General features: G+C 46.9%; 1 protein-coding gene across 1 annotated transcript in view; it reads right to left on the bottom strand.

The window, feature by feature from the left end:
• Positions 1 to 17,447, bottom strand: part of EVC (EvC ciliary complex subunit 1) — a 105,846-nt gene that overhangs the window by 43,583 nt on the left and 44,816 nt on the right. The window contains exon 14 of the mRNA XM_006163199.1: positions 1,554 to 1,766. Coding sequence (XP_006163261.1) covers positions 1,554 to 1,766 — 213 coding nt within the window. The remainder of the gene's footprint in view (positions 1 to 1,553; positions 1,767 to 17,447) is intronic.

Here is a 17,447-nt window from a genome sequence, read left to right as displayed (position 1 = left end):
ATTCGTATCAGGAAGAGAAGCCCTTTGCAGGTCCCACCCTTGCTCACAGGCCAGGACAGTGTCCCTCAGCCACGGCTACTTATAGAGCTCCCAGTGTACAGTGTAGAAGGTCAAGAAGAAAGGAAATGTGTCTGCCACATTCGGAAATTCTTTTATTTAAGTGGTTTAATGTTTAATGTTTTAATGTGTATTGTATTACTTTGCTGTTGCTACTCTAACACATTGTCACACATGTGGCTTAAAACAACACAAATTTGGGGCAGCAGGTAGCATAGTGGTGAAGGAGCTGCACTCCCACACGGCCAACGGTGGTTCACGTCCTGGACTTGAAACTCACACAGGGTGTGTGTGTGTGTGTGTGCGTGCCCAAAATCCCGAGAGGAGAATGGAGGAGAAGGGATTGCAGCATGGTCATTCCTCCTGAGGGGTGATTTCTTGCTGTCTGTCTGTCTGTGGCGATCATATGCACCCTATAGCAAAAATCTCTCTCTCAAAAAAACAAAACAAAACAAAACAAAAACAATACAAATTAATTTTCTTATCGTTCTGAAGGTCAGAATCTGAAATGGAGCTTAGTGGGCTAATATAACAAGGTCGGTAGGACCGTGTTCTTTTCTCTCCAGGTTGTAGGGGGATCTGGTCCTTGCCTTTTCCAGCTTCTGTTAATAGAAGCCACTGGCATTCCCAGGCTGATGGCTGTACCACTCTGACCTCTGCTCCTATCGTCACATCTCCTTTCTGACTGTGACCCTCCTGCCTCCCCCTTATTTGAATCTTTGGGATTACGTTAGGTTCGCCCAGATAATCCAGCACAGTCTCTCCACCCCAAGATCCTTAATAATCTGTAAAGTTCCTCTTGCCATGTGAGGTAACGTATGCACAGGGGCTGGGGATTAGAAGTGGACATCTTTGGGGCCACTACTTCACCTATAGCATTATGCATATAATCAGACAGGCTTCATCAATGGCCCAGCTGCCGTGGTGCAGTGGTAATGCAGTGCCCTGCAAGGCTGAAAGCCACACAGCCAACCACAAGTTCAGATCCCTGGGTCAACCTGAAAACATGCTGCATGCGTGCCCAGGCCCTCAGGACCCTGAGGAGCTAGGGCTGGGGAGGAGGATCCTGGTGTGATGAGACCCTGTCAAGGGTGCTCCCCTCTCTCTCTCTCATGCACACATATGTACTCTATCATTAAAAAAAAATAGACATCACTGAAAGACAGGAGTCCCAGTATACAGCCCCTCTGTACCAAGCTCACGCCCCGAACCACCTTACTTTCTGCCTCCGATCGGTTTGCTATTTATTCTTCACTCTAGAACATGCCTTGCTGCCCTTGTTGGCTGAAGGCATTATCTGCTGACTTCCTGTCAGGGGAGCTGACGTCCTGCAGTCCTTCCCCTTCCTCGGTGGGCTGCTGTGGAAGGTTGGCAATGACAACCGCTGTAGAGCATTGAGAGAGGCACTAGGAGGTGCTCAAGAGATGGACGCTCTTAGTATTCTTTATAAGTTTCCAAAACGCAGACCCCAGCCCCTGGGTCCCAAATGCCCGCACCTGCTTGTCTTCCTCCAGGCGGTCCTGGAAGAGCCTCCACTGCTGTCTGCGGAAGCGATCCGATTGCCCCAGCTGCTGGGCGGCGTTCTCCTGGACCTCCTGCCTCAAGTACTCACACTCTGCCCGTGGGAGGCCAGTTGCACCAGGGAGTGTCTGATGGAACAGGACATCCATGAACTTCTGGAAAGCACCCATGGTGCTGCAGTACAGCTCCTGAAGCCAAGAACCACAGTGATTACAGATCACGGCCCAGTCCTGCCTGGGGCCTGAGCTCCCCTCTGCCTCTTCTCCACATGCCTTCTGCAGGACAGAGGAGACTCGAGACGGGGACTCTCACATCAGACAGGCATGCACACACTCACATACACACGCATGTACACACACAGACTCATACACACACTCACAGATACACGCATACACATTCATATGCACACATGTATGCACTCATACACATGCACACAGACACATTATATACATATATGTGCGCACACTCACACCAGTCTTGGGATATACTTGCTGCCTTTGAGCTTGCTCACCTCATCTAGGTGGGCCCCAGGGAGCCAAGAGAGTCGTTATCTTGGCATCTCCTCTAAGCCCCAGCTGGGCCTCCCTGGGTCACCATCGGGATGACTTTACAGGGGAGTGACTTGCCTAAACCTTAAATCTTACCAGGAGCCCTTGGCTCAAACAACTTGCAAGACCTCTGTTCCTATCATTGGTCAAAATAGACAGGCAGTCTTGAGCCGACCCTCAAGCCTCACCATTCTGTAGCCTTCTTTCCATCTCCACCCCAGTCTCTTTCTAAAAGTGTATTTCTTTAAATTATGAAAGAAATCTCATGAGCCAGCTGGTGGCAAGGAGGATAAGGTGCCAGATCCCACATGGCACACTACGTAGTTCAAAGCCAGACCTGGTGACTTAGAAAACCACACCAGGTGTGTGTGTGTATGTGCCCAAAGTCCCACGAGGAGAATGGAGGGAAAGGAATTACAGTGTGGTCATCCTCCTGGGGAGTGTGTTCTCACTTTTCCTCTCTTTCTGTCTCTCTCTCTTGCTAGTGCATGTACCAGTTCTCAAAAAACAAACAAACAAACAAACAAACAAACAAACCCAAACCAAAAACATCTGAAAAAATAAAGAAAAAAACTTCACACCATAGATAATATTGTATTAAATATCTGTGAATCTGGGACCAGCAGATGGCCTAATGGTTATGTCACTGGACTGCCACATAGTTGGCAGCAGTTTGAGTCCCAGACCCGGTGGTTTAAAACTCATGCTGGGCGCGTGTGTATGCATGAGCAAAATCCCAAGAGGAGAATGGAGAAGGGACTGCTGCGTGTCATCCCCCTGCGGGGGCGGGGGGATATTTTTCCCTTTCTGTCTCTCTGGTGAGCATAACGGCCCTAGAGCTAAAATCTCTCTCAAAAAAAAATCTGTGATTCCGTCATGCAGAACGATATTACTCTCTCTCTCTTTTAAATTTTAAACTCCCCAAGCCTACAGGTTAAATTAGAATCTTTTCTGACTCTCCTGCAGTCTTTTCCCTCCCTCCTGGTTTCAGAGACAGCCATCCCTGTGAATAGTATTTCTCTTTCCTGTTTGCACTGCCGTGCTTTCACTGTTCATGAAGCTCAGGAATACGGCTCTTGGTGTGTGTCAGCTTGCATAGAAATGGCATCTCATTACATGTCTCATTTTGCAGATGCCCTGCTGAGCTACTCTCTTCAGCCCACTTTCAGACACTTTCAGACCTAGAATGGCAAGCACTCTGCAAACCTCCTCCAGAATAATCCATTTTCCATGGAGCCTTCTCCGGACCCTCAGATTAACATGGGCATTTCTGTCCCTCAGCTCTTTGGTTAACTCGTCAGCGCACGTAGACCACAGTGTGTCTGTCATTTCCCTTGAACTGCAGCTCTCTGAGAGTGGAGACCATAGAGTAGCCAGGTCAGTACACACCTTGCGTCCTCCCCAACCATGTGCCTGAGGCAGTCCCCAGAGGTATCATGCACCAATATGATGAGCCTACTTCCTCTCATCTACCTAAGAACCCTCCACATATGCCGAAATGCAGGTCAAGGTCTCCTCTGGGAAGGACCCCCGACCCCACACAGAGTTTGATGACATGCAATGTGATTTAGCTGAATATCTGCTTGCCCTCTTGGAACTGGAATCTTGGTATATGCCAGGCAGGGGGGCCTGCAGGACTGAGCCTCACAAAAACCCTGGACCCCTAAGTTCAGGTGAACCTCCCTGATAGACAGCACTCACACATGCTGCCTCATTTCACTGCTGGAGGAATGAACTGCATCCTGTGTGACCCCATGGGGAGAGGATTCTGGGAGCATGTGCCTGGTTTCCATCGGATTTTACCCCAGTGTCTTTTCACTTTGCTGATTTTACTTTCAATCTTTCACTGCAATAAATCTTAGCCATGGGGGGAACAGCAGTTAGCATAATGGCTATGTCACTGGACTCCCATGTAGTCGACTGCGGTTCGAGTCCTGGACCCGATGGCTTAAACTCACGCTGGGCGCGTGTGCATGCATGCCCAAGATTCCGAGAGGAGAATGGAGGAGAAGGGATTGCGGCGTGGCCATCCCCACTGGGGGGTGATTTCTCGCTTTCTGTCTCTCTCTCTCTCTCTGTCTTTCTGGTGAGCACATGCGCCCTATGGCAAAAACCTCTTAAAAACGAACAAACAAACAAACAAACAAAAACCTAGCCACGGGCATGATCTGCTGAGCCTGGTGAGTTGTTCTGGTGAATCACAAAACTGGTCGTCTAGAGGAAACTTCCCATGGGGAATTGCTTTACAAGCGTTGTGTTTTATAGTTGCACCATTGTCTCCAGAATAACCCATTTTCCACAGAGCCTTCCGTGGAAAGAAGAGCTAGCCAGAGGGCCTCTGCCTTTGCTGCTACCTCTCTAGCACTTACTATTCTTTGCAGTTGCTGCTTGTCTAATTATCCTTTTCATGGATTAGACCATGAGATCTTTAAGTCTCAAGTTTTCTCTTACTATCTTTGCGTTTTCAGGACCTGGCACAGTGCCTGGCAAATGATGGGTAATAAAAAGTATAATTATTTATAATTATAAATTCTTACCATTGCCAGAGAGTGCCATTAACACTTCTCCTGTATAATTTCACTCAATCCTTACGACAGTCCAATGATGATGTTCTATTTTTATTACCACCACTTTGTAGATATGAAAACTGGGACCTAGAGAAGATGAGTAGCTGAGACATGGTTTGTAGATGGTGGGTCCTGGTCATTGGACTCTTGGACTCATACTCTTAATCCGTATGTTGCATGAATAATTAGGGTTTTTGAAAGTAAAATAAACATATTTTCAGCATGTACTTAATTCATCTGCTCTGCTTAATGAATATACCTTCAATTTTAATTCAAATCAAGGTTAATCAAACCCAACTAATGCCACACTTTAAGAAGTTCATGCTCAGAGTCAAGTGATCATAACAAGGGCATGAAAGACCCTCGTTCTTCTAAAGTTTGTTTATTTTTGAGAGAGAGGGTGAGAGACTGCCAACTAGGTCCTGACACTCCCAGGTTTCAGTCAACCCCAGAACATGGCATGTGCATGGCTGGTGTATTAAGGGAGGTCTTGAACGGGGAACCTTCTCATGTGGAACTGCCTCATGAAGCAGCACGTTTGATAGCTGCACCACTGCCTGGCCCAAGCACTCTGCATTCTTTTAAATTATTTAGAGATTCCATTTCTGGTAACAGCTGCTCAGGTAATTTGGACTAATCCTCCCAGTGAAGATGAGTGAAGGGGAAAAAAAAATGTCTGGACAAAGTGATTATTAACTCTTCATAGAAGTTGCGAAGAGCTCACAAGAGAGTAGAGTGCATGGGCTCAGGCCAGGGAGGAGACACATTCCAGCCTTTGGCACTGCTTTTTCCTGGGAGTATTGGTCAATTCAGAGGAGATAGGTAATGACTAAACAGGGCTTCTGAGAGCCTAAAGCTGTCAGAGGGACATAAGCAGGAATTCATGGTTCATTGTGGAGAGGGCCTTGGTAAACCATCCCACGCGTAAGGTTGGAAACCCAAAAAAGCTGCACTGGAGTAACATAAGTGAAATGGAAGGAAACCACCCCAGACTGGTTTATTTGGATTGTAATTGGCAGTCATTAGAGTTGCTCACAGTATGTCAAGACCTGACTTTGAATTAAGGTGATTGTGGATCACTAGAGACCCTGCCATCTGGCGGAAGTAAAAGACAATCTACTTTATAGGAAGCAACATTATTGTACACCTGAAAATATTTCTACAAATAAATGTGCAAGTTTTGAATATAACAGTAAAAAACGAATAGTTCCACATGGCAATAAGACAACATGACCAAATCTCTACACAAATGACAGATATCAAACACAAACACACAAGTACTCCAGAGAGCGAAATTACAAGGCATGGACTTTAAAGTATCAATGCTTATTGTGCTTACAAAGTTATAGCTAACAATATCCTGAATGGAGAAAAGCTGAAAGGTTTTCAACTGAAAACTGGTTCAAGACAAGGATGCCCATTTTCTCCACTCCTTTTCAGTATAGTACTGGAAGTCCTCACCAACGCAATCAGAAAAGAGAATAAAATAAAAGGCATTCAAATAGGAAAAGGAGAAGTGAAACTCTCTCTATTTGCAGATGACATGATGATATACATAGAAGACCCAATGGTATCCATGAAAAAATTCCTGGAAGTAATGCATGAATACAGTAAAGTTGCAGGATACAAAATCGACATACAGAAATCTATAGCATTTCTATATAGAAACAGCAGGCAGACTGAGATAGAACTTTAAAAAGTAATTTCATTTACCATAGCCACAAAATGTATAAGATACCTAGGAATAAATCTAATCAAAGAAGTTAGACCTCCACAAGGAAAACTATGAGAAGCTAAAAAAAGAAATTGAAAATGACACAAAAAAGTGGCAGGACATCCCATGTTCCTGGATTGGAAGAACTAATAGAATCAAGATAACAATTCTACCCAAATTAATCTACATATTTAACACAATCCTAATCAAAGTGCCAGAGACATTCTTCACAGATCTAGAAAAGATAATCATACAATTTGTCTGGAGTCACCTCGTATTGCCAAAGCAATCCTGCACAAGAAGAGGGGAGTGGGTGGCATCTCACTCCCTAACCCAAAAATATACTACAAAGCTGTGGTAATCAAAACAGCATGGTATTGGCATAGAAACAGACAGGTGAACCAATGGAACAGAATAGAATCCCAGAATAAACTCCCAGACAAGACCTACAGCCAACTGATTTTTGACAAAAGGCACCAGTCAATCCAGTGGGGAAAGAAAAACCTCTTCAGCCAATGGTGCTGGGAAAACTGAATATCCACCTGCAGAAAGATGAAGAACTCCTACCTCACACCTTTGACAAAAATCAACTCAAAGTGGATCAAAGATCTAAACCTAAGACCTCAAACTATACTGCTGCTGGAAAACACTGAGGAAACTCTGGGAGACATTGGGGTAGGCAAAGACTACTTAAATAAGCACAGTCAATAATCCCAAAACCAGACAAGTGGGATTAAATAAGAGTAAGAAGTTTCTGCATGGCAAAAGACACAGTAATTAGTGTGAACAGACAGCCCTCAGAATGGGAAAATATTTTTGTAAACTATGCATCGGATAAGGGACTGATAACCAGAATACACAAGGAACTCAAGCAGCTGTCCCGAAAAAAGTTGATTAACCCTATTAAAAGATGGGAGAATGAGTTGGTAAAAAACTACTCTCTAAGGAAGACATATGAATAGCAAAAAGGAATATGAAAAAATGCTCACCATCCCTCATTGTAGGGGATATGCAGATCAAAACCATAATGAGATACCACCTAACCACAGTCAGAATGCCTAAGATTAAAAAAAAAAATTATAAGTGTTGGTGGAATTGTGGTGAAAGGGGAACTGTCCTACACTGCTGGTGGGAATGTAAATTGGTCCAGCCACCCTGGAGAACAATTTGGAGATTCCTCAAAGACCTACAAATCGAACTGCCTTATGATTCAGCAATCCCATTTCTCGGTATCTACCTGAGGGACAGAATAATTCTTAATCGGAAAACTACTTGCACATCCATGTTTATTGCAGTATTATTCACACTTGCTAAAACAGAACCAACCCAAATGCCCACAAACAGATGAATGGATTGAAAAAATGTGGCACATATACTCAATGGAATATTTCTCAGCCATAAAAACACAACAAGACTCTGGCTTTTGACGGAAAGTGGATGAATATGGGAGATTTACTGCTGAGTGAAGCAAGCCAGGCAATGAAGGAGAGACATTTGTATGTCTCCACTTAATATATACCAAGTGTCTGCACTCTATGGCCGAAACTGAATGACTAAAGGCTGTAGAAACTAAGTAAATGGTTGTAAATACCAGATACAGTATGGGAAAAAGGCAGGTGAAAGAGTGGAGTGTGAGAAAGGACATTAAAGAGAAAAATAGAGAGGCAAGGCATTTATGGGACAAAGAAATGGATTATTATCTATTGAAGATAACTTTCTAGTATGGTGAACTGGACTGGTGAGAAATGTACACATGTTGGAATATTCACTTTGTAAGCTAAATAACATGATTTAATGTGTAAAAGAAATAGAAATAAAAAGAAAAAAAGCCATTTTTAAATCTGTAGGCAAGGAGCTGGAAATGATAAAAGGTATAACACTGCTTAGTTTAAAAAGAACCAACTAGAAATTCTAGAATTGAATAGTGTTCAACATTAAGAACCTGGTGTACAGGTTTAATTGAGGTTTAAATGAAACTAAAGAGAGTATTAATGCACTGGAAGATAAATCAAAAGAAACTACCCAGGGAACCAGCAGTTAGCATAATGGCAATGTTGCGGGACTCCCACATAGTCGACCGCGGTTCGCGTCCTGGACCTGGTGGCTTAAAACTCATGCCGGGCGTGTGTGCGTGCGTGCCCAAGATCCCGAAAGGAGAATGGAGGAGAAGGGATTGCAGCGTGACCATCCCCCCTGGGGGGTGATTTCTCGCTTTCTGTCTCTATGTCTCTGTCTGTCTGGCGAGCGCATGCGCCCTATAGCAAAAACATCTAAAAATAAATAAATAAATAAATAAAAAGAAACTACCCATAATAAAGTAAGGCAAGACTAAAGGATGAAAAATATGAACAAGAAGATAAACGCATAGAAGATAAAATAAGAAGACCCAATAAATTTAACTGGAATCCGCAAAAGAGAGAAGGGACAGTCTAGGTAGAAGTGAAATTTGAAAAAACTTCCCTAAACTGATGAAAGAAATTTATAGATAAGAAATCGAGGCTTCTTTGGTACTTGTAAAAGAGAAGTTCAATTAAGTTACACCAGCTTACAGAGAGGGCCCTGGCAGATGAGCTCTGGCACCCATGATGTTAACCATGATGTGATTCAGGTACAAATTTTTTTTTCCTTAATGAATGAATAGCCAGCACCTAATAAACATGGGGTCAATTTTGCTAAAATTCGTAATGCTAAAAAGTTCAATTTATCAGGGCCAGTACGTGGCATGGCAGTACTGGATCCCACGTGATTAGCATTATAGTTCGAGTCCCAGACCCCTAGGCTTGAGAATCAAGCCAGGTGTATGTGCTTATGTGCTCAAAATACTGAAAGGAGAGCTGAAGACAAGGGATTGCAGCATGGCCATCCCCTCCAGGGATGATCTCTCACTTCTCCCACCCTTCTCTCTCTGTGTCTCTCTCTGGCAAGAGAGTGCCCCATGGTAAAACAAAACAAAAAAATTAAAAAATTAAACAATTAGTCAGAAAGATAAAAACATTCTAAAGTTGTATGCATTTAAAATCATGGCGTCAATCAATGCAATTTGCCTCATTAACAGAATAGAGGAGAAAAATATAATGATGGCAACCTCAGTAGATGAGGAAAAGAGCATTGTGCAACATTTATTTTCCATGCATCAGAAACACTCTTAGGAAACTAGGAATGAAAAGAAGCTTTGCTCAATTTGATTAAAAAAATGACTGTAGCAAACATGATATCTAATGATAGAAACTACAAAAGAATATTATGAAAAATTCGGTAACGAGAACCTAAATAAATAAGTAAGCAATATTTGGGGATATGCACTGAGATGTAAAACTGTACAGAAGAGCAAGGGCCAGCTTTCTGTACCAGCCAGCATAACAGCTCCTGCGAACAGGGAGCATGTGAGGGCGGTGAGGAGGCATAGGGGCATCCAGAGTCCCAGCCATGTTCTCTTTCTTTGATTTTTATGTCGTCCCACCTCTGCGAGGAATGGCTCCCTCTCCTACTCATGCTCAAACAAGCCAAAACAGAAGCTGCCTCTGCTCAACAGAATTCTTCTCACCTCTTTCCCGCAAAAATGCTTTGTTCCTAAGATGAAAGTAGCAATAGATAACACTTATGGAGAACCACAGGCCAGCATGCAACCTTTATCTAAATGGTATTAGCCAGCGTTTAGTAAGGGCATCCACCATAAACCTGTCTAATCGTCATCATCAGCTTTCAAAGCAGATATTATCAGCCCCCTTTTGTAGATAAGAAAACTGAGACTCAGGGAGGCTAAGTAACCTTTTAAAGGTTCCAGACTCTGCATTTCCCCTGCCTGCTACAGGTCACTTCTCTGCAGGAAACCTGAGGAGGGTGGGGGATCATTTAGGTAAGGCTGCAGAGGCGGAACCCTGAGTGAAAGGCAAATCAGAGTGACCTGTGTGCCTCTGCTTGGGTTCTGCCTTGTGCTTTTTGTTTGAGAGGAAGGGGACCACCTTCTGGGCTTAGGATCAAAGCCTGGGGCAAGCCTCTCTCTCCCCTGCACCTCTACTGTCCTGACCCTGTTACACATACAGAGAAAGCAACAACGCACACTAATTCTGATTCTATTTCAGGCACAGACTAAATCAATATCTCCCAGCATTAAGTGGGAACTGATGTGTTTCATGTCGCAGGTGACAATGCAGACTGACTCTTTCAAGGGGGCTGGCAGAATCCAGAACATCTCTTGTTAGGAGATGAGGTTACTGGACCATGTAACCTTTACAAAGTTAACCTTTCTTTAATTTGCAAACTGCACATTTTTTGAAGTTTGACAACCATGAATGATTTAAAAACAAAAGTGTGTCTTGGTATTCTGATCACTGACCTGGCCCCCTGTGAGGTTTTTTGGCCAAATATATTCTTCACAGGGACCACAGCCTGATTGTTTTGAAGACACACACTTAGCGACTTCAAAGGTGTGCTCAGGGTCCCATGACAGGACAGCCCTAGAGAGCACAGGTGATTCCACAAGGCCGGTTTGAGTCCAGAAACTGGCAGCTTGTTTTCTCCCTTCCCCCCCCTTTGTCTCTGTCTGGTCAAATTAAAAAATAATAATTATAAATGGAATTAAATAAATAAATAATTCTTAAAAAAACAAAAACAAAAACGGGAAGTGCGTTGGATCCAGGGACAGTGCCTAGGCACCTTTCTGCTCTAGGTCGGGGAGCACACGGAACACAAATGCAGCCAGCACGTGGGGTCCAATCTTTTTGCTCCGTTTCCCAGTTCCCACACCCCTTGCCACGTCACTTTGCAGTGCCTTCTCCAGGTGAGCAGGGGGACTTCCCTGCCCCTCCAGCTCTGGGTTCAGACATGTGACTTCCTTTGGCCAACAAAATGAGGTGGAGTGAAGTGTGCTGCTTTGGAGGCTAGACCTCTGCTACTGCTGCGGGAGGCACATGCCCAGGCCAGCCCACGGAAGGAAGGGCTGGGAGACGCACAGAACAAGGCCAAGGCATGTTACTCCAGTCCAGCCGGTGTCAGCCAAGCTCTGCCCAAGGCACAGAGCATGGGAATGTATCACTGTAATTTTCAGTCACTAGGTTTTTGTTTGTTTGTTTAAGTTTTTTGCCATAAGGTGTATGCGCTAGCTGGAAAGATACAGAAAAAGACAGAGAGGGTAAGTGAGAAATCACCCCAGGGAGCATGGCCAGGCTGCAATCCCTTCTCTTCAATTCCTCTCTTGGAATTTCAGACACGTATACATATGTGCCTGACATGATTTTCAAACCGCCAGGTCTGGGACTCGAACTGTGGTCAGCCAGATGGGAGTCTAGCACCTTAACCCCATGCCACCTGCTGGCCTTCAGCCACTGGGTTTTGAGGTGTCTTGTTTCACGGCATTATTGTGGTCCTAGGCAGTAGGGGTCTTAACACCGAAAGCCCGGACAGATATGTGTCTTACCACACAGCATTCGTAGGCTCCTTCTTCCAGTGTCTCCTGGGCACCAGCTGTGGGCACAGCTCTGCACCAGGAGGCCGCAGTGACTGAGGAGACATGGAGCAGGACTTCAGAGAGTTCACAACCCACAGCGTGTCAGACAGTGCACAGGTACTCACGGTAGGCTGTGACCAGTGTGATGCTGGGAGAATGCTGACCCTATGAGACACTGGTCTAGGAAGAGGTCAAAGCGGGCTCTCTACAGAAGTGACACTTACTCTGAGATCCAAAGAATGAGAAAAAACTGGCCAGGCAAAGCTGAGGGAATGGAGGGAAGAGTGTTTGGGGCAGTGGAAGGGCATGTGCAAAAGCACCACGGTGGGTTGGGCCAGGGTTTCTGTGGGAACTGGGACAAGTCTGGAAGGCAGAGAGCAAGGGGCATGACTGCAGAAGGGTGAGGAGTGAGCCAGGCCATGTGGGGGCATCTTATACACAGGCAAGATAGGGCTTGTTTGGCCAAGCCAGGTGGTCATCGTGGGCTTCATTCTGAGAGCCACAGGTGGCATTTTTGTGTGTTAACTGGTTTTTTTTTTCCATATCATCAAAAACTTATAAGGAAGGACGTCAAGAGTTTCTGGATCAGAAAGGTTAAGTGATCTTGACTAGGCCACACAGTTGGTGTGCTACAACCTAGCCTGTCTGCTGTCTGGTCCTTAAGTATTCTCCTCTCCTTTGCACTTCTTTGCTGGGAAGTGAGGAGGTTATGAGAATTATCAAAAGGATGGGCGAGTGGTTGGCATGGTGGTTAAAGTGGCTGGATCCCACATGGAGGACTGTGTGGTTTGAGGCCTGGACCTGGTGAGTTGGAAAATACACACCAGGCTTGTGGGCCAGGGTGCCCAAAGTTCTAAGGGAGGGAGAAGCAGAGGAGAGGAGACTGCAGCGTGGGCACTCCCCAAAGAGGATGCTTTCTCACTTACTCTCTCTCTCTCTGGCAAGCATGCAGTCCCTCTAGCAAATTTAAAAAATAAAAAAGAAAGACAATTTTCCAAAGGAGAGAGGGGTAATAATCAGGTAGTATGTGATACCCAAAGACACTGGCAAATTTTATTTCTGCAGATAAAGAAATCATAAATGAATTATGCTAGTAATTTCATTAAACTAAAATGAAAAGCCATGTTCCCTTAGCCTGCTATTAGAAAGGCAGGTGTGCACACTGCGGCCCACTCTCTCAGTCCCTACGCCCTTGAGGTAAAGGACAGTGGGGACTGGCTCACCCTCTCTTGAACCCGTGGTCGCCTGCTTTCCAGAGACATGTGGGAATATGGTGCCTATGCTTCCATTAGTTCCTTTTCAAAGTCTGCTCACGAAATCATTGTGGGGGACAGCAGGTGGCATAGTGGCGAAGGTGCTAGACTCCGACATGGCCAACCGCAATTGGAGCCTCGGACCTAGCGGTTTGCAAGCCACACTGTGTGTGTGTGCGTGTGTGCCCAAAGTCCCAAGAGGAGAATGGAAGAGAAGGGATTGTGGCATGGCCATCACCCCTACCCTCTCACTCCCATCTCTCTGCTGAGCACACGTGCCCTATGGCAAAAACCTAAAAAAGAAAATCATCGTTTACATGTTTCTCCAAAAACTGATTTCTTGTACTCTGGAAACTCCCTACTTTTCTCTATGGTAGGCAGAATAATGGCCCTCAAAGAAGGCCACGTCCTAATCCCTGGAACCTCTGACCTGACCTGACCTGGCACCTCTGCAGACAGGATTATTGGACATTAAGGATCTTGAGAAGGGAAAGTTATACTGGATTGCCCAGGTGGGTCCAATGCCTTCCTGGGGTCCTTATAAGTGAAAGAGGAAGGCAGAAGTTTTAGAGTCAGAGGAGGGGATGTGATGATGAAGGGTGTTGCCACTGTGCTCTGAGGCTAGAGGAAGGGGCCATAAGTCCTAAGGGGTGGGCAGCCCCTGGAAGCCGGAATAAGCAAGGCAGCAGATTCTCCCCCCAGCCTCCAAAAGGAACACACCTTCTACCTTCACTAGCTCAGTGAGACCAACGGCACAGTTGCTGCTGCACTAAATGCTCGACCTCGACTCCCAGAGGGGTCTGGCCTTTGCCCCTGGTTCCTGAGAGCTGATCTCCAAGCCCCCGAATACTCTGCATCATTGGAATGTCTGCTGATCTGGGGCCCCGAGCCATGTCTCATCCGTGCTAACAACATGGGGGTCTTAGAGCACAAGTTGTCAACATGACCCTTGGAAAAGCAGGGGACTGACGGTGGCCACATGGGAGGTCAGCCATGCCTCTGTGGCCAAACCCCAATGAGAACTCTCGCTCCAAGGCATGAACTCCCACGGTCAGCATACTTCACGGAAGCTGTCATACACCACTGCCAGGAGGAGTCAGCGCCATCCCCGACTCCACTGAGAAAGGACAGCAGGCCCCTGTCCCTGTGCCTCTTCTTGGCTGACTTCAGTGTGTTCTGGGCTCGTCTACCGTGAGGACCACAGTCAGGAAAACAACATCTGACAGGAGTTCTGGGTCCTTCTAGTGAACTGAAGAACCAAGGTGGCCATGGGGAACTTGCAGGTGGTGTCAGAATTGAGGGTGGTCTTACGGACTTCTTTCAGACACTCCATAAGTGCGTATTAAGCGATTATTACTGCATCTCTGAGGACAGAGTTCCACTCCCCCCTCTTTTTCTCAGCCCTAACTTCCAGTGAGAGCCTAAAGCCGAGAAGGCCTAGCCTGGCAGGACTGCCATCCCGCCACCTTCTCCCAGGGGCCTCCCAAGAGAAACGGCACAGGCAGATGAGTCGGGAATGAAATCCATGAAGCTGCGTGTCTGTGGACACTCTGGAATGAGCTGATGGCACTCCCCGCTCAGAGCGCATCAGCACTGCAGTCACTCTGGGCACGTCTCAGGAGCCTCTCAGGTGCTGAGCCACAGAGCAGCTCGTGCAGCTGAAGCATCCATCTCACTCAAATCGTCTGTCCGGAGGCCAAGAGGAGGCGAGAACGTAGAAAAATGCACCTGAGAACAATTGGGTGGCCGTCAAATTTATCTCACAGCCACCGTGCCTGTAACATTTTGATTGATGTCATGCCCAGAGAAAGGGTCAAATCATGCCTCTCTGTGACAGGGTCCGGGTCACAGCCAGGCAGGTAGCACAGCCGGTCCACCCGTGAGCATCTTCTGTGCAGACAGACCCTCCCAGTGAGTGGTGACAACCTGGTAACAAGGGCAAGTCTTCAGTGCTCACTGTGTGCCTGATACTTCTCCACAGGCTTCACCCTCGGGACCTGATTTAAACCCCTTCCTCGCCCTGCGAAAGCTCTTAGCTCTGCTTTAACAGAAAGGGCAACTGAGCTGTGGTCCACCCAAACAGAACCAATGGCCTCCATCAGGGCCACCTGGTCCACAGTCACCAGGTCCATTGCCTGGGCCACCAATACGGCTCCCCCCAGGGCTCCCTGCTGTGCCTGTGATGTCTGCTCTCTGCACGGAGCTGAGTGGATCTTACAGAACAAAGCACACTGCTGACTTCCCACTCACTCAGAAGTAAATGCAGATGTCTTGGGAAGATCAGCAAAGTCTGGCCTCATCCCCTACCCTCCTGCCCCTCCTCTCCTGCTGCTGCTGCTGCTGGAACCCTAAGCGGCTTCACCTTATCTGTGTAGCTTGTGGCTGTGTCCCCGGAGTGGAGAACCCTTGTGTTGCTCAAAGCAGCCTGTGACAGTATTCGTTGAATGAATGAATGAACAAATGAACTGTCCCAAGGTCTCTGGCCCATCTCACACCCAGAACCCTGGTCTCCTCAGACCTGGGCTCGTCATGACGAGGCCTAACACCTCCCAACGACCTCCCTCCACACGGGGCAGGCAGGGAGCCTTTCACGGAGTAACGACCACGTGCAGGGCCCCGGCCTCAGCTGTGCTCTCCTGGGCGTCACTGCCATGAAGGTACGCAGGCTCCCTGACTCCCCTTCCGGGTAAGGAAGCTGGAGCCCAGTGCAGTCCATCTCTTGCCCAAGGATGCCCAGCCAGGAAGGCACAGCCAGGGTTCCAATCAGCAGCCGAGGATGTTAGTCTCCTTTTGGAATTTCAGGTAATGCAGTTTGCGACAACCAAAGGCATTGATTTCCACAATTGAAGAATGGAAAATAAACCAAGTTCCCTGGAACCTAAGGACTTGAGAAGAAATGATGAAAGGAATCTGAGGACGCTCCTCTGGATTAAAGCTGGGGAGAAGCTGACACGGGCCTCTGGCCATTTCCATGAAGAACAGCCACGCAGGTGCACAGAATCCCACACACACGTCCACACTGCCCCGATGCCTCCTTGCGTCCTTCTGATAAGGACAGTACTCATTAGATCTGGGGCTCACCTAACCCAGTATGACCTCGTCTTACCTCATCACCTCGGCAGTGACCCTGCTTCCAAATGAGGGCACAGTCTGAGGTTCCAGCTGGACATGAAATTCTGGGGGACACCGCAGTGCACTAAATTGTATCCCACTAAAGCTCTCATGTTGAAGCCCTAAAACCCTCAGACTGGGACAGGACACTTTAAGGAGATAATTAAGGTTTATGAGGTCAGGTTGGTGCCCTTATACAGGAAGGAACTCCAGAGATCTCGCTCTCCCTCTGTCCTCTCCCAGGCACAGAGAATGCCATGTGAGGACACAGAGCAAAGGTGGCCACCTATAAGCCAGGAAGAGAGGCCTCATCAGGAATCAACCCTGCTGGGGGACCAGCAGTTAGCATAATGGCTATGTTGCTGGACTCCCATGTAGTCGACTGTGGTTCGAGCCCCAGACCTGGTGGCTTAAACTCACGCCGGGCGCGTGTGCGTGCGTGCCCAAGATCCTGAGAGGAGAATGGAAGAGAAGGGATTTCGGTGTGGCTGTCCCCCCTGGGGGTTAATTTCTCATTTTCTGTCTCTCTGTCTCTCTCTCTCTGTCTGGCGAGCGCACGCGCCCTATAGCAAAAAAAGAAAAAAAAAAAAAAAAAGAGAAAAAAAAAAAAGAAAAAAAGTCTCTCCATAAAAAGAGAAATCAACCTGCTGGCACCTTAATCTTGGACTTCCAGCTTCAAAACTTAGAAAAATACGTCCGTCACTCAAGACAGCCACTCTGGTATTTCGTTATTGCAGCCTATGTTTTTTGGTTTTTTTTTGAGAGGTTTGGCTATAGAGCATGTGTACTCACCAGAGAGACAGAGAGAGACAGAGAGATAAAAAGTGAGAAATCACCCACCAAAGGGATGGCCACATGGTAATCCATTCTCCTCCATTCTCCTCTCGGGATCCTGGGCACGCAGACTCATGTGCCCAGTGTGAGTTTAAGCCACCGGGTCTGGAACTCGAACCACAGTCGAGTACATGGGAGTCCAGTGACATAGCCATTATGCCAACTGTGGTCTCATGGCCCAAGTTTTTGCTGCAGACACATTTCAAGTCAGCCCAGCTCGCGTTGTGGAAATGATGGGCACTTCCAGCCTACCATGCCTTCCAAAGAGCGGGCTCCTTGTCTCCTCAGCCGGGCCCAGCTCCTTCAAAGTGTGGCCCAGGCTCACCTACTGCAGACCACAGACTGTGCCTGGCAGGGGTGTTATGGTGGGAGCCGACATGGATCGGGCACGGGCCC

Source organism: Tupaia chinensis, unplaced genomic scaffold (genome assembly GCF_000334495.1).
Source record: "Tupaia chinensis unplaced genomic scaffold, TupChi_1.0 Scaffold141490_1, whole genome shotgun sequence".
NCBI classification, from domain to species: Eukaryota; Metazoa; Chordata; class Mammalia; order Scandentia; family Tupaiidae; genus Tupaia; species Tupaia belangeri.
Note: the sequence above shows the minus strand (reverse complement) of the source record. Positions and strands in the feature narration are given on the sequence as shown.